This window comes from Pocillopora verrucosa, chromosome 8, assembly GCF_036669915.1.
Source record: "Pocillopora verrucosa isolate sample1 chromosome 8, ASM3666991v2, whole genome shotgun sequence".
Lineage (NCBI taxonomy): Eukaryota > Metazoa > Cnidaria > Anthozoa > Scleractinia > Pocilloporidae > Pocillopora > Pocillopora verrucosa.
This window is the reverse complement of record NC_089319.1, coordinates 15,044,268-15,070,593: the sequence shown is the minus strand read 5'-3', so window position 1 is coordinate 15,070,593 and position 26,326 is coordinate 15,044,268. Positions and strand designations below refer to the sequence as shown.

General features: G+C 37.3%; 4 protein-coding genes across 6 annotated transcripts; 1 reads left to right on the top strand and 3 right to left on the bottom strand.

The window, feature by feature from the left end:
- Window positions 1-5,346: 5,346 nt before the first annotated feature.
- Window positions 5,347-7,540, bottom strand: LOC131785045 (vesicular inhibitory amino acid transporter-like). Its single transcript, XM_059101889.2, has one exon. It carries the CDS (start codon window positions 7,325-7,327, stop codon window positions 6,011-6,013), a length of 1,317 nt encoding a protein of 438 aa, XP_058957872.1. The 5' UTR covers window positions 7,328-7,540; the 3' UTR covers window positions 5,347-6,010.
- Window positions 7,541-10,201: 2,661 nt separating this feature from the next.
- On the bottom strand, window positions 10,202-14,384 carry LOC131785058 (uncharacterized). 3 transcript variants are annotated; one of them, XM_059101904.2, is made up of 4 exons: window positions 14,266-14,384; window positions 12,049-12,331; window positions 11,559-11,765; window positions 10,202-11,166 (listed from the first exon to the last, which is right to left on the bottom strand). In XM_059101904.2, exons 2-4 carry the CDS (start codon window positions 12,329-12,331, stop codon window positions 11,102-11,104), a joined length of 555 nt encoding a protein of 184 aa, XP_058957887.2. In that variant the 5' UTR covers window positions 14,266-14,384; the 3' UTR covers window positions 10,202-11,101. The 3 variants fall into 3 exon arrangements, with proteins under 3 accessions (XP_058957887.2, XP_058957889.2, XP_058957888.2); XM_059101906.2 differs by lacking the exon at window positions 14,266-14,384 and adding an exon at window positions 14,026-14,226; XM_059101905.2 differs by lacking the exon at window positions 14,266-14,384 and adding an exon at window positions 14,100-14,226.
- A 1,877-nt stretch (window positions 14,385-16,261) lies between these two features.
- On the bottom strand, window positions 16,262-24,364 carry LOC131785036 (WD repeat domain phosphoinositide-interacting protein 3-like). Its single transcript, XM_059101879.2, has 10 exons — window positions 24,203-24,364; window positions 24,055-24,129; window positions 22,526-22,627; window positions 22,085-22,172; window positions 21,433-21,527; window positions 20,452-20,642; window positions 19,813-19,898; window positions 18,484-18,585; window positions 17,573-17,697; window positions 16,262-17,120 (listed from the first exon to the last, which is right to left on the bottom strand). The coding sequence occupies exons 1-10, from the start codon at window positions 24,267-24,269 to the stop codon at window positions 17,017-17,019; spliced, it is 1,035 nt and encodes a 344-aa protein (XP_058957862.1). The 5' UTR covers window positions 24,270-24,364; the 3' UTR covers window positions 16,262-17,016.
- A 114-nt stretch (window positions 24,365-24,478) lies between these two features.
- LOC131785051 (cytochrome c oxidase assembly protein COX19) lies at window positions 24,479-26,326 on the top strand. Its single transcript, XM_059101897.2, has 3 exons — window positions 24,479-24,626; window positions 25,227-25,338; window positions 25,800-26,326. Exons 1-3 carry the CDS (start codon window positions 24,554-24,556, stop codon window positions 25,921-25,923), a joined length of 309 nt encoding a protein of 102 aa, XP_058957880.1. The 5' UTR covers window positions 24,479-24,553; the 3' UTR covers window positions 25,924-26,326.

Sequence of the window (26,326 nt, the reverse complement as noted above, 5' to 3'; positions counted from 1 at the left end):
GCTTAAATTTTTTTCAGGTCTTATTTTCACAACTGCTCAAGTTGTGTTCATTACTGCGAAAATCGCTTTCATATTCACCTCTTTATCTGCAGTTCACATATATGATTTTCATATAGTCACAGTCATTTAGTACAAGTATTGTAGATATTCATTTAGAGCCTGAGTTCTTTTTGACAGCAGCATTTGAGTCAAACTCCGTTTTACTGTCACGCAGAATACTTTCTTCGTTTATGTGGTGTTTGTGACCCTAAACGTAACATGACTTTCAACTTCTCCTGCTGGTACCATTATTTCGGATGGTATACAACCAGGTGGAAGAGGTATACTTACGTAACTTCCAAGAGGTTTTGTCGAGTGGCTAAATCGATTTCGGTCAAAGATGCGTGTTATGACGATGCCTTTGTCACCGTCCTGATACTTTACATTTTGAAAAGGGACGACTCGGCTTTTGAAACTTGATCTGCTCTCCCGAAACTTTTGCTTGGAGGATTGGAACAATCCAGTTTTGCCGCATTCAATGCTGTCTGCGGCAAAAGTGTCTTGAGTTTTGTACTTTTCTTCATCAAGGAGTGGTGGAGAGACGGCATGGTGTTCTGTCGCGGTAGCAAATGATGCAATTTCGTCTGGATGTGTTCTTTTTGAGGAGTCAGACATTTTTTTTAGGAATATAGGAAAATTTCTGAAGTTAAGCCTTTTAATGAGCGTGTTATTGTTTTGTTGTTTTTCTGAGTAACCTGTGGATATTGGTTGATCTTGATCCTACGTGTTGTGTAAAGAAGCCCATGAAATGTTCAGGATTTTTCCAGTTTATCATTGAATGAAATATTTTATTCTCTTGCTCTTTCCCAAATTAGTTCCCTACAAACCCTTCACTCACCGAGTTCAGGCGGCTGTTTACAAATAATAGAGAACACTCGTACTCGCCCAAGTCTATTCAGTTTAGCACTCTGCCACCAAATTCACCGCAGAAGTCAGAAAATACGGGCTCCCGAAAAAAAACGGCTACCTGAAAGTACGAAACCTCAATTTGCTGGCCTTTCTTTTATTCGCCGTTCGTGACGCTATATACAAACTACATCTGAGGCATCAGAGCCAGCGCTACATCCATGCATTGGAACCCGACATCAAAATGCTATTTTAAAACGTACGAAAAATTCAACGTGAGTGGTTCGACTAATTTTTTGCTGAAACTTTAAGCTGAATATGCTTAAAAATCAGCTTGTAAGAGAGAAAAATAAATTTACATTTCTTATTTCTTCATTCACTGTATTCTCTAGACACTAAACGTAAATTTAGCCGGCAAACCATAAGCACGAACGGATCTTGTTGAGCCGCGAGTTGTGTCATTTTGAAGGGAATTTTTAAGTTCGATTCCAGGGATGGCTTTACCTTGCGATCTCTTTTTCTTTTCTCGCGGCAAACGCAGTCATATGCAGTATCGGAGAACAACAGAAGGTCAGCGTGTTATATCCATTTAAAATAGAAATACTCTATTCCACAAGCAATGCTGAAAAGCGCGCATAAACTGCCTTCGACTCTCTCCGCTAGCTTACATTACCTTACGGCTTTGATTGAGGAAAAAAAAGAAGCTATTACACAGTTTATTGAAATGCAATTCTTAGGAGAGTCCAAGTCCTCGGAAGTGTTTATGTAACGATTCAATCGTTCCACTAACATCGTCTTAGGGTTAGAAATCAGAGATCAACGAATCGGTTGTAAGAATTAAAAGCCAATGTTTATTCAAGCTGCATGTTCAAGGACGAAATCAAGTCAAAGGAATGAAAAGCTCCGCTTTTAATAACAACCGAAGCATTAATCATCATTTCAAGTGTGTATTGCGATGTAGATTATGTGGGCTCCTCGAGTTGACATGGAGAACCACTAGCAATCGAAGATCCAAAACACGCGAGGGGAGCTCGTGAGGAGCCTGTTGGTGTTCGAGAATTTCCGAATATTCAAGAATAAGAGACATCCAACGTTGAGATAAAACATTTTCATTACAGTTCAAAGAACTTTTTGTCACATGAGGAGGTGGTTTTCTGTATTCGCCAATATTTAAACTGTTTTTTTTTTCTTACGATTTCCTAAATACGTTTGATGTTAACACGCTGTTGATTTATTTAGACCTCTTGCCAACTGGAAGGCCAACTAATTGCAGACCAATTAATCCACCGAACTTAGCACACTGCACAATCTTATGGAGCTTTGCTGTCAGCATAATGTGATTCACGAGCAATTTGCTAAATTTGTCTCTCTCTTTTACCCCTTCCCACCCCCCCCCCCCCCCATTTCTAGTCGCAACAATTACCACCGTTCTGGCTGCATAAACAGCTCTATTTCTGCAATTCTTTTACAGTTGCAACATGCTTTGATCAGACACCTAAACCCTGAAACACAACATTTCGCTTGGTTTTATTAAGGCAGATGTAGTTTTACTTCAATGGGAATAGCAATCGTTAAAGATAATGTACCAACAATTGCTGCCTCTTATTGTTCATTTACGAGAAAGAAATTTCATTAACTACAAAATACATGAAGTAAGGGTAATGAAAATTCTATATACTTTTATGCTTATACTTCGAGATGCTCACTGCTAAGACATCGTAGTATATAGGTTTGCATAAATCTAAACCATTGGGCACTCTTTCTAACTGTTATAGAGTTAATATATCTCCTCCCTATTCTTAAAATAATTTTTTTATTGCCTACCGTCTTGCCTCCTCTCTATCGTTCAGCTGTTGCTGAACTGCGGGTCTTGACACTTCTGCCTTTATTGCCGCTTTGAGGGCACTGATTGCATTTTCCACTACGTTGAGAAAAGGGCTTTAAGCAGGCAGCGTCGTAAGCTATGTATTGGCTGCTGGGTTAACAGCATTTCGGTGTGCTGGAGCTCCATAAACACCACGGTTCGTCCGGGTTAAGTTGACGCTGAGCTTGAGCGGCAAGTCACTGAATGCTCGTGTATTCATTCCACTACTACAGTAGTGTAATGGACCAAGCCAGCGGTTGGAGACACGGCTGAAGTTCTTGTTACATTTCTTCCAAACTGAGCAAGGACTTGTCTGTTAGCTCCGTCTTTCACCAACTCTGGCGCGCCAATAGCTTCTAAGTGTCCTTATCTGCATTCATCGGTCAATACGTAGTTTTGAAGAATTCCGTTCGTCATGAACCAGTTTCCGTTATCGGCTCGACTTCGGATGACTTCCGGCCTGTTTTGGTCAGCTGGTACTGTAAAGGCTTTGCAGGTTTAGTACATATCAGCATACTGTAAAGACCTTTTCTAACAGTCCTATCGTTTACAAATAACTTAGCCAGAAGTCCTCTTCGAAGCTCCTGGTTAATGTCACTCGAAGTAAGCATCCACCTTCACATTATTGCGGCCGTCACGTGGTCTCTCCTGCGCACGTTCTTCTCGGAGGAACCTTGCCACAGTGCTTCAAATCGTTCACAAATAACTTAGCCAGAAGTCCTCTTCGAAGCTCCTGGTTAATGTCACTCGAAGTAAGCATCCACCTTCACATTATTGCGGCCGTCACGTGGTCTCTCCTGCGCACGTTCTTCTCGGAGGAACCTTGCCACAGTGCTTCAAATCGTTCAGTTACCATTAGGTATCAATTGTGTAATTTCAAAGGGAATTTTAATGTTCGATTCCAAGGATGGCTTTGCCTTGGGATTGCTTATTCTTTCCTCGCAACAAACGCAGTCATGTGTGGTATCGGAGAGCAACAGAAAGTCAGCAAGCTATGTTAATTTAAAGTAGAAACGCAATGCTAGACAGTACGCTTGAACTGCCTTGACTCTCTCTACCAGCTTGAATTGCACCGCGTTCGCCCCCTATCGAGTTCGCCCCTTCGAGTTCGCCCCTACCTTATGCCGTGTTCGCCCCCACACTTTTCGAGTTCGACCCCATCAAGTCGAGTTCGCCCCTTGATTGAGTGATATCCAGATGAGTTGATTTGTGACGAAGGCACCAGCAGAATGTACCAAATGTCACGTCAGCGACGACCATTTTGAATTTCGGCAATTGCGTGAACCTGTTTGGGAACTGGGTTGACGGATTCAACTAAATACTATGCGTGGGATCTGGGAATACCAGAAATAACTGTATAAACTGAGCTTGTGATAAAGAGAACCACACTTAATCAAAACAACATTGCTTAACTTATTATTCAGACTGGAAAAGATGCAAACCAACCTCGATTTATCTAACGAACACGAAATGTTCGGTAGATAAACTCGGTTCTAACTTGTTTGCAATGTTCGATAGCAACTAATTTAGACATGACTCAATCTGGGGGCGAACTCGACTTGGTGGGGGTCGAACTCGAAAAGTGTGGGGCGAACACGGTATAAGGTAGGGGCGAACTCGATAGGGAGCGAAAGCGGCGGATACCACCAGCTTACATTACTTTAAGGCTTTGATTAAAAAAAACAAAACAACTACCATCACACTCTTAATTAAAATACAAGAGTGCAAGTCCCCAGAAGTGGGGACATGCACCTTAATCCATACGAAATCTTCTTTTACAAAATTCATGCGCGGGTCGTTATTGTTTAACAGGAGTGTTTTTCTTCTTTGTACACGTGAAAAAATGTTCGTAGTGTGTTACTCCACTGCTTTGTGTGTGTAAGGTGTCATTTCACCTAATTAGCGCTTTCACAGATGCATTTGGAAATTACGACGTTAATTCGGGTTCTACCTTGGCCTTAAAAATTACAGTCATGAATTATCGAAACGTCGTGCGCTTTCGCCGCTGATTCCGTAGCTATTCTCTTTTCATTTCCTGAATCGCTGACAAGGAGAATTTGTTTAAAAATCAAGAGCTTCCCAGGTTCGTGATCATTTCCTTGATTCCTGGGACCCTAGTGTTTCATTCAGGGGTGATATCGTAAGGAGAAATTAGAAGCTGATCACTCTTAGGAGTTGAAGGGTTAAGAGAAAGCTCGCTAAAAATAATACTTGATGAAGTAATTTTAAGAATCCATTTGAAGAAAGGACCAGTCTTGTACAGTATGTTTCTACGATGTAACCAAGTCAATCATTTTTAAAATTGATTAAAAAGTGTGAGCCGTAAGGTACCTTCTCTGGCTGAACAAAATTTCGCTATAAACTTCCTTCCTGTGTGATTTTAGCTGAGTATATGACTTTCCTCGCCTTTTTAAGAGCTTTTCCGTTTCTGTTCTGTTGGAGCGTTTATCCGAACATCCTTACCCTGGCGAGCTGGTTAGAAATGGATTTTTATCTCTCTTTAATCAAAATATAATATTTTTTAGTTCAGCTATGTGTTGGTATCTTTCTTCGCAGTAAAGTATTACTTCACTTATAAAAGCTAATAGTCCCTTGAAATGAATTTTTATTATATTTCTTTCATGATAATAACTAACATCGTTATACTCCTGTGACACACACGTTATATTCTGAATTCATTTGCCACAACATTTGGTCGCCTTTGCTCTCAATTTCCTCGATCCTATTTTCACATCCTCATTTAGATTAAAATAAAAATTCGAATCCTTGTCAGCATTTTAAGTCTACGAGTTGAACACCGAAATGTAGCAATTCTAGAAAATATTCCCACATTAAGAAGTTATTTCCATTCTTGCAAACCAAGAGTTATTTTATTAATAAAGCTAGGGTCAAAGTTGCCAGCTGTACCGGCTCGATTGTAAAAACGACTGATTAGCATTTCCTGACCGCTACAAACCGTCCCAAAATTAAAATAGAAAGGCTGAGGATATCAAAATACATATCTTATTCCCTTTGAATCAAAATTCTCTGGTTTTTAGTTTGTTGTTTAAGTCAGTACCGCTAGCGCGATAAGACTCACATATTTTCCAAGGAAACGTTTCCGCTCAGAAAAACAAAAATGAGAGTGAATGGTTATTTATTTCCATCTTGAAAGCTCTCTGACGTCAGTCAAGATTTAAATCTGAAATAGTCTCCCAGCTGTTGATGTTTTTGAGATAACAATACTTTTTCTTTTATGTGAAACAAAAGTCTCCAGCCTCGTTACTCATCCGGCTCGATTCCCCACATTCTATAAAAATCATACTCTTTAGCGATCTGAATGGAAGAAAATACCACCCCACATAAACAGCCTACTAAACCAAACACAGCTATTGACACATCGAACAATATATGATACCAAGGCATAGTGGAATAGTGAAGCTTAATATGAAAAAGACACGGATATATAAGCACTAAAATGGTGCCGGTGAAACTGCCGACAAAGGCCATTAGTAAACCGAAATGAGGCACGAAAATTGCCACAAGAGTAGAGAGCAAAATAAACATGAACCTGAACACCAGTTTTGGCATGGAATTCCTGTTGCATCGGAGAGGCTCATCTTTGAGTTCAGCAAACAGAGGAATATTGAGCTGGTGTTCAAAAATGTCATACAGCGTGAACATGGGAACCACATAAAACAGAAGTGCTGTGACGATAACTGCGAGAGAAAGAGTGATGCGGAACGCACCATGTGGGACACTAAGTGTCATAATCTGCTCTGTGTGTTCCCTGAAACAGAAGAACACCAGGATTCCATAGTTGAATTTGATAATGGTAACCAGAGTATAGGTGAAATCCATGATGGCGTTAAACTCTCCTGGATACCGCATGGACTTTTCGATGATAGGTAGATAAGCCTGTGATGAATAGGTTACCACGATGATACCCATGGCAATGGACATTTCTTTGAATTTCAGTGGAGCTAGTTCGTGAGTCCTCCATTGTTGAAAGTGAGCCAGAGCAAATACCAACACACAGGTCGAAGTGACCAGAGCCACGATAACAGTTAAGATACTGATCCAAGAGATGTGCTTCATTGTACGGACGCCAGCACACGGCAACACAGCAATGGAGACCACCGCGATCCAAACGCTCTCTGACACGAAGCTATCTGGAAACGTGTGGTGCAGCACAGTCCCACACATGATAAGGAATAGAGTGCAGTGCGAGAACTGTTCAAAGAAGTTAGTAATGTGCACCATGACGCGCCCATATCGGGGCCAGAATGCTTCACCCAGGTCGGCGTAAGTGGCCTTTGAGAGGTTTTCATAAGCAGTGTCCTCCCGAAGACAGTAGATCAGAAGTTTGCCCGTATAATTACCGAGAGCAGCGATAATAATGATGAGAATGACTCCCCAGTAGCCGGTCAGACGTATAACATACGGCATAGCTAGAACCCCAGTGCCCATGTTGGCATTAAAGATATTGAAAAATGCTTCCAGAGAAGAAGTTTTGTTTTCTAACTCATTTCCGGAGCCTTCTTGGTTGGATTTACTTTCTTTCCCCAGAAGGGGTGAAGATGATCTCGACTCGCTCATAACGAATTACTTTGAGTCTGTTTCCTTTACACTCGAGTTGGCGCTTCTCATTAATTGTCTTCACTTTAAATCAATTCTGAATTTCGTTTAGCGTCTTTCTTCAGAAAGGTCAAGTGTTTTAACCGGCAGATTACATGTTATCTTGAAGACCCGTCCATTTCAAACATCGGGGAAAGCGCTCTGACTTGTAAATGAAATTTCTTCAATAGAAGCTTCAGGCTTTCGCGCAAACAATTTATGTGTTGGAGGTCTTAAACGTTATTAGCACACGAGCCAATTAACTGTTATTAAAACACGAGCCAATTAGCTTTGGCGCCTAACATCCAATCAAAAGCGACAAAACATCTTGAAAAATATCACAAATTTCCACCTGCTTGTACAGGGATCGGCTTTCCTGAACATTCTCGCGTGGGAAATTGTGAAGATACATTTATTTAAACAGTATTTCTAATCGTCTTTCTTCAACCAGACCTTCAGAGGAAACTTACAATTTTTTCTGGTCAAGTTCATGCACAATAAAAAGTAATAATACATTTTGTTTGAATTTACAACCACTCTTTCCACTAATTAATTATTTACTCGATCGTTCAGAGTAGAGTAAATTGGCTGCTTTTGGCGTTTTAGCTAATAATTTATGAACTTTCATTTCTGAAAGGAAGATCTAAAAAATTATCAATCCACCTACTAATAAATGACAACAACATTATTACACAAGAAAAAGACTTATTTATCACTCTTTTCTTAGAAAATACACCCTAACTAAGTAATTCAGCCGTGTGGGAATGTTTTTTTTTTCTATCGTGTAACCATGTTTCCCTTTCTATGCATGAATTCAAACCTATAAGGAAAGTAAAAAGTGCTTTCATTTTTATCGATGATGAAAATTGAAGCAAAAATGTCAAATTGAAATTTAAGGGTCTGTGTAAATCAGGAAAGCCTGAAAATGCGATTACAAATAATAAGCTTGGTGTATGCTCTTGTGATACCGCTTCTCGTCTTTATTTACATTTTCAAAACCCAAGATTATCTTATCAAATTCTCTTTATTTCGATTGGGAAACGAAATATTAAAAATAATTTTTTTTTTAACATTAGAGTGGCTGTAGGTAATTGTATTATTTACAAGCGCGTTGGTACTTAACAGTGGGTTTTGCGAATAATCACTCTGCTCGCCCACACAATCTGTGACTATCTTTGAAATATCTGTTTTAATCTACAGTTTTCACCTCTATCTTTCATTGTCTGCAAATCAGCAAGAGTAAAAGCTTAAACTTCCTAGAGTGACCAGTACGCAATATTGAGGAAGAAGATTTCTCAATTTGATAGAGTAGAAGGTGTTCTATACTCCAAAACTTCAGCTAAACATTATTAACCAGGCATCCTCATTTTCGGGTAGAAACATGTATTCTTGTCTTGAATCGAAAAATCAACTTTGAATTTTCAAGCTGATAGAGATGTATGATTAAAACAAAAGGAAAGTTATAAACATGCATGGTGTTAGTTCTATATGTTTGGAGTCTTTTATGCCAACTCAATGCAACTTGAGAGCATCCTATTTAATTGCTTTCCTTTTCTTTTCTTTTCATAAGTCATAAGATCAACAACATCATCTTATCCCGATACTGAGTAATTAGCTACCAACAAAGGCCGTTACAGAACGCTTCAGCAAAATGATTAAGGGCTGGATGAATTTGCCAAGACTGCCGCATGAGTATCTCGTGGCTCGATTTACATATTTGTAGTGTTTATTTCAGTGGCGGTACAAAAAATTTAAAAAAATCTGATATTTGAATTATTTGAATTTGATATGATTATTAAATTTCTTCATAGGCTTTGTTGATTCGGGTCCTTATTGACGTTAACTACATTCCAGATTTAACATTTTAAGTAACGGAAATATGTCCGAAAGAAAACAAAGTAGGTCAGTAGGGTTTGAAAGCCATGCAAGAGAACGCAAGAAAATTTATTGCCTGAAAGATTAAATTAACCATAGGGGTGGGTAAAGGTTTAAAATCTTATATCAAGTAAAACCAGTTTAGATTTGAGTTGAGTTAAAGATTTTGATAATCAAACCAGAACGTGTTCACATTCGAGTCTCAACTCCTCCAGGCAGAAAGTACGAGAAGACAGATTTGTTCGGTTGCGATACAGATGGACGCCGTCGAGCTGTAATCTGAAGCTCAGACCAAGCTTTGTTTTAAAGAAACTGTATAATCCGTTCCACCGATCGGATAAAAGTGAAATGCTCTGTTTTGTATACATCAGCTCATTCATCTCACTTCAGAAAATTTCCCTGGGAGTAGATGAGGAACGTCTCTGAATAACGAAGATCATACCTCAAGGTAACTCAATATAACTCAAGGAAACATGAAAAGAAAAATTTCATATTTTTCATATTAAATCTGATCAGGAGAGGCGAACAACAATCGATTTATTTTATCCATCCTCTCCCTTCCCTTGTGCAATTCTTACTTACAATTAAGTTACTAATCCTGGATCTCCATTGTGCTAAATTGAAAGACAGATTTCAAGCAGTTGCAAAGCAGGAAAGGAAGTGGCATGAAGGTTTTTAGAGAGGTCTTCCCTTTTTTAGGTTATCGGCAAAATTACATGGCTATTACAGAAGAAGTATTGATAAAAATACAGTAACACCATCATGAAATATGCAACGTTAAAAAAGAAAACAAATCGGAAGCAGATTAATGGAGTTCAATCAAATTTTCACAAAATTCACCTCTTAGATACCTTTAACATAATTAACGTGTCAGTAAAGTAGGCAATAATCTACATTTATGCCTTTTAAACAAAATTCAAGTTACACAAAGTAAAAAAAAATTGCTCTCAATGAATTTTATGGTAAATTTAATGGCCTTTTCTCAGCGCTGTTTCACAGTATTTTACTAAGAATAAAGAATCAAGTTTCGAAAATTAATGTAGCAATCATGGTAGTCATATTGGTGACACATTTACCGTTTAGGAAAACCAAAAAGAACACGAGCTAAAGAGTTTAAAAAATTTAACTCTAACAGACTTAAATAAACATAGTTCTAGGTGAGAATTATCAACATGTGACTGTTTAAAGAACTCTGGAAAATCTCGCCAACGACACCATAAGAATTTAACCTCGATGATGAGATTTGAGCGCAGGTGAGGCAGAGCTTAACTCTCTTGAGTTCTTTCTTTTAGTTTATCTAACCCACTACAGTAATGCCTTACGTATAGCTTTTTGATAATATGATGTACGCGAAAAAAGCTTCTTTTTAACCACAAATAATATGAAATTTTACAAAAGGGACAAAGACTGGTACATTAAACTTATTCTAAGAAAGCTTGATTTTCTGTCTTCTAGTTAAAAAGTTCTCGCACTTGTTGCTTGTTACAAAGCTGGGTTAAGATAACCCAGGGTTAGTGTGAAATCTGATTTTAGATATGAAAGCTTTTATAGAAAATTCAGTATTATTATTTTTGTCTAGGATATGATTATTAGATGCTCTAAAAAGAATAGAAAAAATTATCCCAACAAGGCTTTTGTACAAGGAAATAAAGAAACCCGGATTAAAACTTAGTCTTAGGTTTGCGCTTATCGGCCTTCGACCAACTGAATTTTTTTCTTTGTCCCACACTCGTGACGAGAAAAAGAAAGAACTTTCGCTTATTTGTTAACAAAAAGAGCAAAATAAGCGCGGGTTAGGGAACAGAAAAAAATCCTTTAAAACATATCCACGACGGTGATTGGCTACAAACTCAGTACATATCTTTAGTTGCATGCCACATTCTACCAAGTAACCGCTAGAATATTGGACATGACCGTCATAATCACCGGAGCAGCCAAGAAGTGCCCTGGAACAGATAAAGACAAACATACACTAGTTTCCCTGATATTCATACGATCTTAAATGATATGTGGGTTAAAAAAGTATGGTTGAGATAAACTAATAACCATTTCTACATTCTTTTCTTTTGTCGACAGGGAAAAAGAACTTTATATCTAGGGACTAAAAGTGAGTCAAATATGTCGCACAAAGTAATGTGTGCTGTTTGTATAGTTTTTGTCATTTGGTTAGGTATACTAATTTCTCTGATACATTTCCCACTCTCATGTTCGGCTCACTACATGTTACCACGTCTCAATTGTCTTTCGCCATAACATGGGATCTCAGTCAGTCACATGGTTAGTGACATAGGGCTTTGGTTTCAAACAAAAGTGAAACAAAATGATGAAAACAACTGACCTAGACTGTGCATGCAATCGCACACTGTGTAACACGATACATCTCGCTCCACGGGTCCATAATGTGAGCATCTATTGAGACCTATGCATCGCTCTGTTATGATCGTACAATTTCTTATCTGGCGAATCACTGGGCCCCCTGTGTCACAACACTTCTTCTGGCAATCATCGGTATTTTCTACTCTCCAAGAAGACCACCTTACTGCAGCTACAGAATCAAGCAAAGCAATTTTTTTCGGTTAAAATGTATTTGATGTAAGTTGTCGTTAACTTTTCCATCCAGGTACTTATCAGTCTGGTCATATTCAGGTTTGGGTCTTCATTTGAACGACGTAGGTTTCATTAAAAAGCGCTAATGAGCATGATAAATAAGGCTTCCTGTAGAACCATTTCATAAGTTTCTATTTGTCTAACGAAGTATCATTTATATAACTGTAAGTATTCATCAAACCAAGTTGTTATTTTTGCTAACTGTACCGTCATATTCTTACCGTAACCAATAGACACAGTGGCGGTCTGATTGACAGAGTGATCTACGGACTTCGCTATTGATACGGTAGTCATTCTATGTCCATCCTTAGAGAGAAGGGAGCTGCCTCCGGAATTACCCTGTTTGGTAGTAGTGCTGTTAACTACAGTTGGAGAGGTCGTGCCAATGGTTGAATTTGATGTTGCTGTGAGTGAGGGAGTAACTGTTACACTGCTTGAACCAAGAGATGAATGCATGAAGTAGAAAGCTAACGTGGCGGTGAGCAGAGCCTGTGGCAACAACATCTGCAATAACAGTTTTGTGTCACAACCATATTACTGGAGTAAACACCGCCCTGGTATATACACCGCACCCAATCAGAAGAATGTTGCATTTATTCGAAGTTTATAGTAAAATTGGATATCAAGTATCATATAACTCGGTTACCTCCACCTTCCGTCGAAATTTTTTTATCTAAAAACGAGACTTGAGAACTTAAAAGAAGTTTCTGAGTCACAAAATGATTTATCGTGGTAAACTGGAGAAATATGATTTTGAAATAAATGCCGCAACGTTATGAACTTCGCATCAGAAACGCAAAAATTGAATAATTGCCTCGGCGCTTGATCAAGTAAATACGATAGCTCATTTAAGAAACATGATTGGAAGGCTTAGTCGAAATAACGTTAAATCCTGTAATCAGGTTTCTAAAGATTAGGAGTAGGGAAAAGCATGAATGTAAACATACGGCCTCACTCTTTCATGGACCCGTGCGATAAGCAAGGATTTCCATCACTAACATTTGATGCTTTATTGCATTGATTTGTGTTGTAGTTTCCCTCAATCTTTCACCATCGACTATTTTTCACGGCCACAGAAGCTCAAAAGAGTTATTTTCATAATTTGGGATAGGAGCGGCCCGCCAATTATGTTTTAAGGAAAAAAAATATTATGAATACCTATTGCATTTAGATATATTTTATCGTAGTAGTATTCTCAGCTTTCGATATGACACAAGAACCACTTCTGTTTCAGCGGCATTTTGTCCACCGAATTACATATTTAAGAAAAGTGTAAAAGTGGTGTTCTTGGCTCTCTGACCATAGTACCAACTCTCTTCTGGCGGAAAATATTCTTTTGTTTTCCTAATGTCCTCTTCAACAAAACACCTGCCCAGTTTTTCTTACGACACATAAACACAAGGAGGTTGATTCACGTAACTGCTTGAAAAGGTAAAACACTTATTTATGAATATTATGAAACCCTGAAAGAACTTAAAGAACAGTATCGGTTTTATCTGGCAATGTTGCAAACTAAAATCTACAGAAACATGAGCAAAATATTATATTTTCAAGTTTCAGATATGTCTCTTATTCTAGCAATAACAAGCAGATCAAGTTTTACTCTAGTTTCACTGAATGAAAGTATGTCGTGGATAAGGTGGGAAAGTGACTTATTTTTCTCTTTCCGAAATCAGCCCCAGCATCATCTCTATCGTAGCACATAAAAAATTGAGTCTATTTATGCTATTTTTTTTCTCATAGTGGAAGCAATTAATGCACTTACTCCATACACAAGAAATATGAGGAGCTTGTTTAATCAAGGAGGGGCGAAACATGGAGTCATTTTCTGTCCACAAGCACGAACATTCATACAGTAGATTTAAAGGATTGTTGACGAATATCTCAATATTACAGCGGAGAGAAAAAAGTTTGGTTGCTTGTGGTAAATGCTGAGTCGCTGCAAAGATATCGTTTTTCATTGAAAACTGCTTTTTTGTTTGACCTAAATTATGATGCGGTAAGTTTACAAGGCTGAATCGATCTTACAGGAAATGCGGAAATATTTAGAAGTGAAGAATCTGCGCATTGAAGATATTCATGTCAGCCGAATTAAGTCGTGCGAAGGAAAATTACGTAAAGTGTTCCTAAGTCAGCTTAACCTATCGCAACAGAAACGGGCTTTTGACAAACAACGGGTTAATGAATTGTTCTTGTACCTTTTGCTGATATTTCTGTAGCAAAACTATGCATATTTCTTTTTTCCGAGCAACGTTTCCCTAACTATCCTGACCTTGCATGTCGCTGGTTAGGTTGAGTCGTTCCACTGACATATACTATATACACATATGTATCTGTATGGAAATATTTGCCAAATTATCCCGTTCCAATTGTCTCTGGGGAAAAAACCGTTGTCGTGAAAACAAAGATTTGCCACATTGATAAAAGTATTCTCTTACCTTTGTGAAAATGTTAAAGCTGCAATTGGATCTTACAGCAGAAGGGCTCTAATTTGAAGGCGATAAAAATTTGAGTTTACCTTGCAGTATCCTTTTACAGTGTTTTAACTTGTTTCCATAGAACCAACAAAGGCAAAAAAAATTATTGTTGAACTTTGTATGTTATTAACCTACGTCGCCTCCTACTTATAATTCGAAATGCGCATGTTTAAAAGAACCAATTGGTTGTTAGCTTCGTTGTTGTGTGTACCCTCTACTTTCAAATAAAGTTATTAATCATTTATGGTAAAAAAAATTCTTATTTTTATTTTTTCGCAATGGAGTTGTAAAAAAAGTTTACCAGATATTAGATATTTTCGGTTAAATTTTGTTGTCTGTAAATCATGCAAATTACTGTTGCAAACTGCTACTGACATCTTATTTTCGTCAATTTCACTTTCTTTCAAAGTTGTCGGTGTAAGTTTACATTTTCCTTCCATCACACCGGTGCACCTTTGAATAAATTCAGCCACCTAGGAAAAAAACTACTGAGCTTTAATTTGACGATCTTTTTTTCGTGTACAATTCCTGCATTACAAAAGTAACTCCTTCCCCTAAAAGTCCACTGTTTCGACCTGTTCAATCAATCCTATCACTAAGACATAGCTGAATATACATTTTCCTTGTTCGCCTTGTGGAAAAAAAACTTTTCACCTACTCTTTGCCGATAGACTCCGTGATAAGAAGCGCATGTCGGACCTTAGAAAGACATGATAAAAGGCTAACGATTTGCCTTTTCCAAATGGGAAATTAAAAAAGCGGAAGTGAAAGTACTGTAGTGCGGATTTTTAGATGGCACTTTCGGCTGTTATTAAGCTGCACACGGCCAGGTCGTGTACAATCGCAGTAGCCTCAAACACTGAAAAAAGTTTTAATTCTTTTTGCTTAACTGTGGTGATTGGCTTTTCCTTTTAAACCACCTTCTTGGGCTGGTGTAGTGTGGAATTTCAGTTTGAACGATTTGAATTAATGGTTTTACTTATGAAAATATGAAAGCGGATCTTTTCCAACCAATGAAATAGAAGCAGCTAATGGTTTTTAACAAATGTGAAGTGAGTTACGTTCTTGTTGACATAAAAATTGGCAAATTATTTTGTGTTAGAGGATCGCACCTTTTTGATCTACAGCTCTCATTCAAAATTTCTTGAACTAGTTGGGAAATACCTTTAAATTGTCCTACAATCGTGTTAAAAAATCGCTATTGCATTGTAAAATTAATGAGCGAGCTAACATGTATCTCTTAAGTTATCACGGGTACCTGTAATGTCATCTAATCACAAATCTTTGTATTTTAGATCAGCAGCAGGACATCGATGCGCCTGATATTTCGGAATTGAGAGAAAAATTGCGCTTAGTAGGGTCATAGAGAATCAGTAACTTTCATTGCAGTAAATGATTTGAACCTGTGAGTATGAGAAATGGTCAAGTTCGATCCCTCCCCCTTCCCTTCCTCCACACTCCGCTCTAGCGATACAGGGCGAAATCATTATTCTACAGCGATTTAAAACTTTAAAACGAAATCTATCACGAGTATTCTCATTACAATCTAATTGCCTCATTACATAGACACCATCTGTCACATGCAGAGACCCACCACGTGCCAGGCGTCGGTATGCAAGACTGCGGTTAAAGAGCTTGCAACCGATCTGTTAGAACTGCTATACAACATACATGATAGCTATTTTGCTAGAACCGCATTTGATACCAAGGTAAGCTGTAAAACACGTCCCGTGTCCTTAGCTGAGGACTGTTTTGTGCGAACAGTAGGAAAGAAGCGAGGAAGCGAACAGAATGGAATATGAAAATAAAAAAACTCGGGGAATTTTTAAATGCGAAAGCGGTTATGATCTCTTATGAGGCAAAAAAAAGAGTTCCTAATGAGTCCTTGACTAGTTTTTCACGAAGCTACCCCAACAATTACAGTTTCTCTCAATAAGATATACTGTGCGTAAACATGTTAAAAACAGGATAGAACTTTTAATACTAAAATAGTTATCTAATACAATTCTTTACACTACACATGCACTATTCCAATCGTTTTAATTTCTCAGTTTTCATGGATTTGTGAATGACGCATAAATGTAATCGATTTTTTTAAGTTATTCACAAAAGGAACGCTTTCGCGTTTCATTAAGCCATTGTACAAACCAATTACAAGACCCTCTGAGGAGCTTGTTACATCCTTGCAAAAGAGACGAAACCACTACTCATTTATGACGCTGTGTTTTGGCGGGGAAGGGGGCTTGACATCACTCGGAAGCGAGGTTTTAGAGCTGAAAAATGTCCTCCAAACGGTTGTCTGTCAACACTGTTCCAAAGCAATCCATTACTGCTGCTAGTATCTAATATTAATACAGGAATTGTTTTCCAGTTATATATTATCTTTTACTGAAATACTTTCAACTTTCTCGTCAGCTACAGGGTAAAGAAGTGCGACACTACTATTAGAAACCAGAGATAGCTTACTAGTGTTACTTAAATACGAGAAGTGCTACAATTTACCAATTGCTTGGGGTGACATTCAGTTCTTCCCATTTGTTGTATTCATGTACATAATTTTCTTTCCAATCATGCCAAGCATCAAACATCCCCCATCAAAGTTGGAAAAAGGTGATTCATAACTAATAATTAAAAAATATATTTTGCATCCTACAGTGATCGTTCGTAACAGCATAAGATTCGAAATAGAAACTAATTGAATGAGCGAGTAGTTCAATCTCCGTCTGTCATCTGAAGGAACTGTGCATAGGCGTCTCGTGAACACTCTCCTTTGGAATTAAAAGCAAACTTATAATAACTGCCATCTGCACAAATAGCTACGGAGAAATCAACAAAAGAAACGGATGATCAAAACAAATTATCAACTGAAAAAAGTAACAATGTTATCAAACTTGTAAGTCTACTTGAACAAGCAAAATTCCTGCAGCTTCTCACGAGATTGCAACCTGTGACTATCGAAATGCCAGATGAATTTTCCAATGCTGGCTGATGTTTTAGTGAATTTGTCCAAGGAGTTCATGACACTTAAAAACCATTCTACTGAGAAGCATCAAGTAACCCAGACCTACATCGTTAGTCATAAATTATTCCATACGTGGTAACTAAGTTATAAACTATTCCACACATGCAGAGCAATGAGGCTTACAATCCAAACAAGACTGCACAGTGTACATGTACAGTGACAGCCTATCCTGAATATTTTAAATGTATCTGAAGTTGCGATGCATGTATGTCCCTTGCTTTCTATTAAAAAGAACAATGAACATACCTATGACAGTGTTTTTTTCACTTCCAAATGCACAAACACAGTGTGGGTCACCAGGAACTTGAAATCTTGAAAAGCTCCACTTAGAGCTGAAGTATTTTGGAAGAAAGTTGTGGGCTGTGGCAAGACTGACATAAAAAAAAGGAAATAATTTAGGAAAAAAATTATGTAATCCAGAACACAGGCAGTGCAGCACATATATCATGTATCCATGAACAGTGATTTCTTATTGCATGGCTTACAGATGTGATTTTAGCTCAAAAGAAAATAAAAAATATATACAACATTATAAATTCATCTTGTAACAATTCCAAAGCCATTTCTCTATATAAGCCGCTGACAAAATTGTTGAGCTCCAATACCATTATACCAGAGCTGTATACACTGTTCATGTAAATGTACATTTTGTAAAATAATAAGCAAAGTAACAGGTGGAGGGAGGATTAGTTACAGGTGGAGAATGTAGAAGATGTGCTTCCACATCAACAAGTCAAGGTTCAACTCCTAGCCAGGGTCTCAGAATTCATAAGAAAGACAACTGCTCATGAGTATATGGTAAATACAATACTAGCAGAGTGAACTGTAAGGGAACCTCTCTAAAGAACCTTTTCCTCTCAGGAAAAATAGCATTAGCTCTCCTTCCTTCATGCTACAAACCCTGGATAATCTGCAGCAGCTGTGAAAGTCACTTCAATATTTCTACATCCCACTAAAAAATCGAATTGCCAGCCCAGATGGGAACACCTGTATACCAGGACAACTCTCCAATCCCAAGGGGGGGACCTTAGCTCAGACTGGATTTCCACTTGCATAATGAATTTTATGTATTTATCCTAAATCTATGTGCACTGTGAAGCACATGTACATGTTTAGAGCTAATCTAAAAAATTTACCTTGGAGGGAGAGGACCTTACCTTGACTGTTTATTTTTCTTTGGATCTTCAATGGCAAAGATGTGAACTGTACCATGATCACTTGATACACACAAAAGTTCTGAGTCATGGTTGAAGTTTATACTACAAATAAAACAGACTCTTTGTTATCTACTATTGTTGAAATCATCGAGAAAATGGCACACAAAATAATGCAAAATAATAAACCATGATCATTTCAATTTACTGCCTGAACTAGCCCTTTACACTATGACATAGTTATCCAAATTCTCCACACTTTTAGATTCATAAATTTCCTACATGGTACCAACAAGGAGGATTAGTTAATCAGTCAAAGCTTCTTAGGTTAGCAATCACTCCCTTTATCCTTGTGATCTCCATGAATCACTCAGCAGTATTACTCAAGGGAAAGAAAGAAATGAAAGCTGTCGATATCTTACAACACTACCATTACTTGAATGAAAGTGATCCCTGCACTAATCTGCACTACTTGAGCAGTAGTGAAAATAAGGCCTGAAAAAAATTCAGGCCTGTACGGGATTTGAACCCATGACCTTTGCAACACCAGTGCAGCACTCTACCAACTGAGCTAACAAACCAACTGGGAGCTGGTCATTATGTTAGTTCAATTAGCAATCATTCCCTTTATTCTAACCCTTTATTCCCTTTATTCTAACCCCATGCAGGCCTGAATTTTTTTCAGGTCTTATTTTCACTACTGCTCAAGTAGTGCACAATACTGCAAGGATCACTTTCATTCACGTCTTTATCCGCAGTTCAAATATATGACTTTCATATATTCTTAGCCGACCACCATTACTGTAAAACACAGAAAACCATGCACACCTGAAATATGTTAGTAATGATTTCTGAGCTATGGCAAATTTTGTTGGAGAACAGGTAACTCCAAACCTCTGGAGCCACACCTGATAACTGCTGCTGCTTACACTAATCTCTATTTGGCATCTTATCATTGATACACAGAGAGTATGAGTGAGATATCAAGTTGAACACAAGAAGAGAAATTCCATATCTACATAAACAAGCAACCATGTGATATTTTGTTTACTATAATAGCACCACAGACCTTAATTGACAGGAAAATTTGACAAAATGATTTGGGGGTTTAGAATGGTGAACATCATTCATCAACCTGACTGAGTGGTGCAAAAGTCAAGTGACATGCCAACAGCTGATTAGCTGAAGTCAACATTGAAGTCACCATATCATAATAAAGATTTCCATCAGGTTGTCATAATGTAAAGTGATTGTCACCACCAACAGTCCCTTTGAGGACTGCCCTCTCAAAGACAATCACATACATAAAAAGCATTATTTCTTCATTTTTACCAGTAAATATTAGCACTTCCTGATCCTCGTCTCAATTCGTGCAGTTGTACTGCATTACTTGTATCAAAAACTCTTATCAGAGTTCCCTGTAGAGAAGATTAAGTAAAAGAAAAAATTACTTATTAACCAATTATCCACTGACTAGCCTTTACCACTGTTTCTTGAAAATCCATTCCGAATCTCAGCATAATAAGCTGTTGTACCTTTATGCATTGACAGTAATCATCAAATTCTCTTTCCAAAATGGGACAGTTCCAAAAAATATACCCATACAAGTGAAACCCCCTCATCCCTGCACTTCATACTAATCTTAAAATTACTGACCAGCAGTATTAAAAGCAGCTGATTTTGCTTAAGCAGCCAGTGGTTTACACCAGTGTCTACAATATGTAAAAGACAAGCTACGTCAAAGTGAATTTTAAACATTGTTCCCAAAAGAGAGTATATCAAGCTCCTTGCATAACTACTGTAGTTTATGAAACATTTTTGGGATACAGCTGTGTACGCAATTCAATCAATTTAGTTTGATGCTGATCAAAAAGAGGAATATATAGAGCAATATATGAAAACACAGTTGACACAGAGTAACAAAAAGTTGATCTTTTCAACACAGTTAATATTACAGGAAAGATATAACACCTTCTCAGAAGCTGTTGCTAGTCTTGTTCCTTGTAAATTCATGGCAATGCAACTCAGTGCAGCCTCATGAGCAGCAATCTCTTGTGGAGCACGTTCTGTGTTGGCCAAGTCAACAATCTGAACATGTCCCATCTTACGTGCAGGAAATGCTAGTAAAGAGTTGTTACTGCTTGGACAAAGGACACACAAACCTACAAGGGAAGAAAAATCCTGAATTTTACTACAGTAAACCTCATCTAGAAGTACATGTAGTCCTTTGTAGCTAATCAATTATGTATCCAAAAGGAACTCTGACTTCTATTGAGTATTTGCACAAAACCTTGAGCAGCATTAAAAAGGAAAGTATAGAAACTTGGTTCACACATTGAAAAATTAAACTGGTTTGTAAATGACCCCCTTTCTTTCTCTATTGAACTCACTCAATACAACTCAATTCAAAGATAATCTGATAATGGAACACACTTCAAACAAGAGATCACTGCTAAGTAAAATCAAACTTTGTTTTGTAACTAAGGAGCAAGAAAGAATGAAAGGAGAAAAAGAATGACATTCTATCATCCTGAGGTACTGTAACAGGGATTGGCCAAATTTGGTATCACACATGTAAACAAACGGCAAAAGTTTGGACATTGAGTCAACCACCCACTACCTGTGTACAAACTTCAGCTTCAGCATTTTGTTTTAAATAATTTTCCAATGTTGCAAACCACTTCAACACTCAAAATTGACTAGTTTGTTTCATCATATGTTTGATTATTTATAAGGCAAGGTGTTATTTTGTAAGCCCCAAAGTAGATGCAAAGAATGTAACAGGAAGTGTTGTGGCATGGAATAATCAAACCAGTTCAGTGAACAGTGATGTATCTTATCAGGAATTTTGTCAAACTTTCACTTTTTGTTTAAATCAGAAGTCACCTGACAGTACACATAAAAACTAATACTGAAAAGGTGAATTTTCTCATTCAAGTGTGAAATTCATACCTTTGGGATTAATTGCTGTCTCAAACACATGAAGTTGTTGAGGATTCTGTGTAAATGTGAAGACTTTGATAAGCTCTGCCAGCACAACTACTATCCTGTGAAACATTACAAAGACAATTTTACAATACAAATCACACCAAAAAATTCCATGAACCCTGTGTTCAGATGACATAATCATTTCAGCATGACAAAAAATGGTAATAACAAGTGTTAAGAGAAGGTTTATCAAGAATTTTCGTTCCCCTAAATAATGTTCGTAAAGATAATTGAAAGATTTGGTTGAGGGTTGACTCTCTAGTGGCATCAACCCACAACCAAATATAACATTTTGTTCCACTAAATAATGTTTGTAAAGATTATTGGCAGGTTTGGGTAAGGGCTTGTTTCTCTGGTGGTATCAACCCAAAACCAAATCTAACATGAATATTTAGTGTGATCAAATAAAAGCCAACTGATAAGTTCCTGTGTCATTGGTCAGATTACTAAGGTTGATAAATAGCTTTTATGAGCAGCAGCATTCAAAAACCAATAAATTCAATCTAGTGAAGCACATTGTATTATATGAAAATTGGAGTGAGATCACATGTCATGTGGAAAAAATTCTGTCAAAGCTCATTAGCAAGCTGGAACTTCTTTTAAACAAATCACTAACCTGTCTCTTCTAAGCTTCACTGCCTTGACATCACTAGAGAAATTCAACTCTATGACACACTTCTTTTTCAAGTCATCCCAAACCATCACTATTAAGTTAAATAAAAACAATAAGTAACTCTTTGTATGTTGCATACAAGCATATACATGTATATGCTTAGGGGAAAAGGACATTATTCCATTCATATGTCAGTGTCATAACAAGACAATACCATGACTGTGCTGTGAGTTACTGTAAATGAAGAAATTGGTACATCTACATTATACAAATTTAAATGAACACTTAATCACATGGAAAATACATGTACATGAATCATTGTCACAAGAATGTAATTTTGCCCCTTATATGAAATCAAAGTAACCAATTAAGGGATTTTTTTTTCAGATAATTTAACCAGAGGATTAGAGCAATAAGAATTATAATGTCAATAAAATCTTTCACCTTTGTTCTTTGGATACTTTGGATTTTGTCCGCCTCCAACAAGTGCCAGATAATTACATCGAAAAAGCATTTCCACATAGTTGATACCACCATCTGGGAAATCTGAAGTTGATCAATCATAGCACAGTTTATTCAGTAATGGTTCTGCCTGTGCATTATTAGAATGTAATTGATAGTAAAATTTTAAGCAATTTACCCGCTAAACGCTCATCCTCTTAAAATTCTGATTCATTGAGTATTTATAATTTCTTAATACATGACTAACAGAGGCTGAACCAGTATTCTTCATATAGTAATGACGTCTATCAGGATGGGATTAAGCTTTTTTTTTTTTTTGTCTTTTGGCATGACATAAGAATCACACCATGACTATAGAGAATCAGGCCCTAAGATTGATCAATCAGAGTGAGCCATAGATTGAAATCATACAAATATATTAAAATGATAAATCAATAAGGTTTCTGTTTCTGGGCTGAAATATGTTTTAGACCTGACTCAGAGTTGTTCCAGCCCAAACCACTAGGCAAGGGTTTAAATGACCAAGAAGGGCCCAAAACATATTTACATGTATAGCCAAGAAAATAAACTGTGTTAATATCACTACAACTCTGGAGGGCATTAAGAAAATTAAAACTGGAAAAAAAAACAGTCTGACAAATCATGACAGCATGCAAGCACCAAACTCTCTATTTTAACCTGCAAAATGCACCACAAAGCCCAGCAAAGTGATAGTGATATATACTACAGCACATAAATAATAATGATAGTGATAATAATTTATAGCACCAAAAAAACTAAATGCAATACTGCTGGCATTTTGTGCTGTATTTACATTACTCCTGGAGACCATTGAGAATTCACAGCTCCCACCTGAGGTCAGATTAGTCAGGTTGTATCAAGGTACCTCACAACATTTTTGTTCCCTCACCCTAACCTATTTTTGGCAAACAATTAGTCAGCCAGCATAGTCTTCCTCTGATTGGCAGTCTATTGATACCCCAGTGGATACTACTCACAGTCAAAGTGACCCACTGCACTCAGATGCATTTCTTAGCTTCACCAGTCACTCCCACGAATGACCAGAAGGAAATTTATAATAATAATACATTTTCAAGTGACAATAAGAAACGAAAATGTTAATTTGGGGAGGTTGTTTTTTAATTTTACACAAAATTCTTTAATCTTGTACTATAAGTAATGTATTAAGTCATTGCCCGTTGTAGTACAGTGCAGAGAACTAATATCCTGATCATAGGTGAAGGAGTCAATGAGTATGATTTGAAACCGATTACAAAGCAATAATTTTGTATTTGTCAGTCTTCTCCTATAAAACTTTACGAAGAAAATCAGAAAGGCTACTACTGCAAACCAGTGAACATTATTTTAAAGATTCTTTGATATAATTTCGGGAGCTTACAAGTCGGGTTTGACCTCTAACGTGCATATTATGTGGATGAAACTGAAACCATGTCATTTCCACCAAAATTAATGCCACAGGTATGTCATAGACGCTTAGATGTTTACGTTACCTTGACGCTCTTTTTCTTTCAGCGGATCGCAGTTGTATATCCTAAAGCCGTTCTCCATACCACAAGAAAAGCAACCTTTAAAAGGAAGTAAAGATTGAGCTCAGTCTGAGCTGTTTCCGATCCGTCACTCGATAGTATGAATACAAACCTTGGTCTTGATTGAAGCCTGCATACAGCAGCCCATTGCCATATGAATTTGTTTGACTGATATTCATTGTCAAAGATAACAATAACCCATTGAATATTGCATACTTTTAACTACTAAGAAGGTTACACTGCACAATTTGTACCGCCATTTTGAATTAAATAGACCATGTGATATCCTTGCTATGGTTTACTGAATGTAGCCAATCAAAATTCATGAAAGAATCAAACTTCATTTATCTGCCTTTCTGACTGGCTGCGTTGGCACCCCAGAGTTCATGTCGAGCGACGATAACAAAGATGGCGGCTGAAATACTGTAGTCAACTTACTTTTCCATAATATTTTGGAGTGACTATGAATCCCGGGAGCAGAAAAATATTCCGAGCTAAACCACCAGACAAGGGTAGCTTTCCTTTGGATCACGACGGTATGGAAAAGTTTCCGACGTATCAAATGTTGTTTCAAACGAAACTTCTTATTAACAAGAATCATTCAGTTTTTCATCAACAAGCTTGAGTTTATGAATGATAATTAACAATTCGCCGAACGCGAACAATTGTTTTAGTATGGTGGCTCAGTTGCTTTCAAATTCTGTTATTGATTTGTTTTGCTGTTGACACTAGAGGAACAATTTTGACTGGCTGCGTCCTCTATCGCATTTATCACTTCCTCTGTAACATTGACAAAATACGAGTTTCTCATTGGCTGGGAAAAATGCAATTGAGAGAAAAAATTGGTTTGCCAGATTGGTAAATCAATCAATCATAATTTATTTGTCTCTTATAAACCCTTTGCTACCTTATGTATGTAAAGCATGGAATTGATCTACTTAAAAATTAGTGGTTGTTCATCAAATGGATCAAGTCCAAGTTTTCCTTAGTCCATTGTAGCCCATATTTTAATATGGCTGAATCTGGTCTGTGCCTCATGCACTAGATTAATTACATGTAATGTTGAGCTCAGGAAGTAAGAAGACTCTCATTCAGCATGTGTATATGTGCAAATGTCTCACTTTATTGTGAAACAGGTGAATGTAAAGAGTACATGAAGAGATACATGAAGTGCTTGAGGGAGAACAATAATGGGAACCACTTGTGTAGAACAGAGTCCAAGGATTATCTCCAATGTAGAATGGACAGGTACATTTGTTTTCCCATATTCATTCCAGTGAAAGATCTTTTCCTAAATAGTTTTTGAAAAGGAGAACCAAAAAACGAAATGATCCTCACAGATGAATTGCAATAGAAGAAATTTCAGGAACATTTAGAAGGCTCAAAAAATTCAGGCTTTAATGGGAATTCAAGCCATACCTCCCAGATACCACAGGGGATTCCTAATAACACAGTTAGTATTGGCTGAAACCATTCATTGTATCCAGGCTTCCCTTCACAATATGTGATTGCTACTTGTACATGGAGCTGTGTGAAAATGATTCTGTTGCTGTTATTCTTCTTGGTTAGCTCTGATTTGCTCTCCTCCCTATCAATTTCTTGCTGCAAAGAGCTTGCTAAGCAGGCTAATCTTTTACAAATGGCCTATTTTGCATAGTTGGTTTTGTGTTTGTACGTGGTAACAAAGTAATATTTTTTTAAATTGACAGACAACTCATGGCAAAGGAGGATTTTGAGAAACTTGGTTTTCATCAGTCTATACAATCACAAGATCACAACATTGATCAGATTGATCATGACAACATACAAAATAGCACAAAGTCCACAAGCTGATAGTAGTTCAAGGACAATATAAAAGTTGATTAACATGTTAAAAATACACAACAGTTTGGTGGAACTGGGTTTTTCATTGGTTAATCATCATCAAAAGAACTTTCTCAACAGCCAGGGGGAGTCAGCCCTTGGCAAGGAACACAGGCCTAAGGGGAGGACTGACTCGCTCCAATGACTTTGATGATCACACTACTGAAGATGTTAAGCAGTCAGTCACTTTCACCACCAACAGTCATTTTCAGGACCACTCCTCATCCAGACAATTAGACCACACCCTCTATCTGATAAACAATATAATAGAAGTGAACATTTAATATACAATAACATAGTAGGACTCTAGTAAAAGCTGTAGAATAGTAGAATGAGAATGTTTTCACCTACAAGAATAAAAAGGCAACAAGGA

Bases quoted from the DNA above. Each gene is read 5' to 3' on its own strand.
- LOC131785045 (XM_059101889.2), bottom strand. From the start codon at position 7,327: ATGAGCGAGTCGAGATCATCTTCACCCCTTCTGGGGAAAGAAAGTAAA.
- LOC131785058 (XM_059101904.2), bottom strand. From the start codon at position 12,331: ATGTTGTTGCCACAGGCTCTGCTCACCGCCACGTTAGCTTTCTACTTC. The intron at 11,766-12,048 runs GTAAGAATATGA...TTGATTCTGTAG, and splicing joins CACTGTGTCTATTGGTTACG to CTGCAGTAAGGTGGTCTTCT. The intron at 11,167-11,558 runs GTCAGTTGTTTT...TATCTGTTCCAG, and splicing joins CGATTGCATGCACAGTCTAG to GGCACTTCTTGGCTGCTCCG.
- LOC131785036 (XM_059101879.2), bottom strand. From the start codon at position 24,269: ATGAATATCAGTCAAACAAATTCATATGGCAATGGGCTGCTGTATGCA. The intron at 24,130-24,202 runs GTTTGTATTCAT...TTCCTTTTAAAG, and splicing joins AGGCTTCAATCAAGACCAAG to GTTGCTTTTCTTGTGGTATG. The intron at 17,121-17,572 runs GTATGTTCATTG...ATTTCTCCGTAG, and splicing joins TGAAAAAAACACTGTCATAG to CTATTTGTGCAGATGGCAGT.
- LOC131785051 (XM_059101897.2), top strand. From the start codon at position 24,554: ATGAATCCCGGGAGCAGAAAAATATTCCGAGCTAAACCACCAGACAAG. The intron at 24,627-25,226 runs GTATGGAAAAGT...ATTGTGAAACAG, and splicing joins CTTTCCTTTGGATCACGACG to GTGAATGTAAAGAGTACATG. The intron at 25,339-25,799 runs GTACATTTGTTT...TTAAATTGACAG, and splicing joins CTCCAATGTAGAATGGACAG to ACAACTCATGGCAAAGGAGG.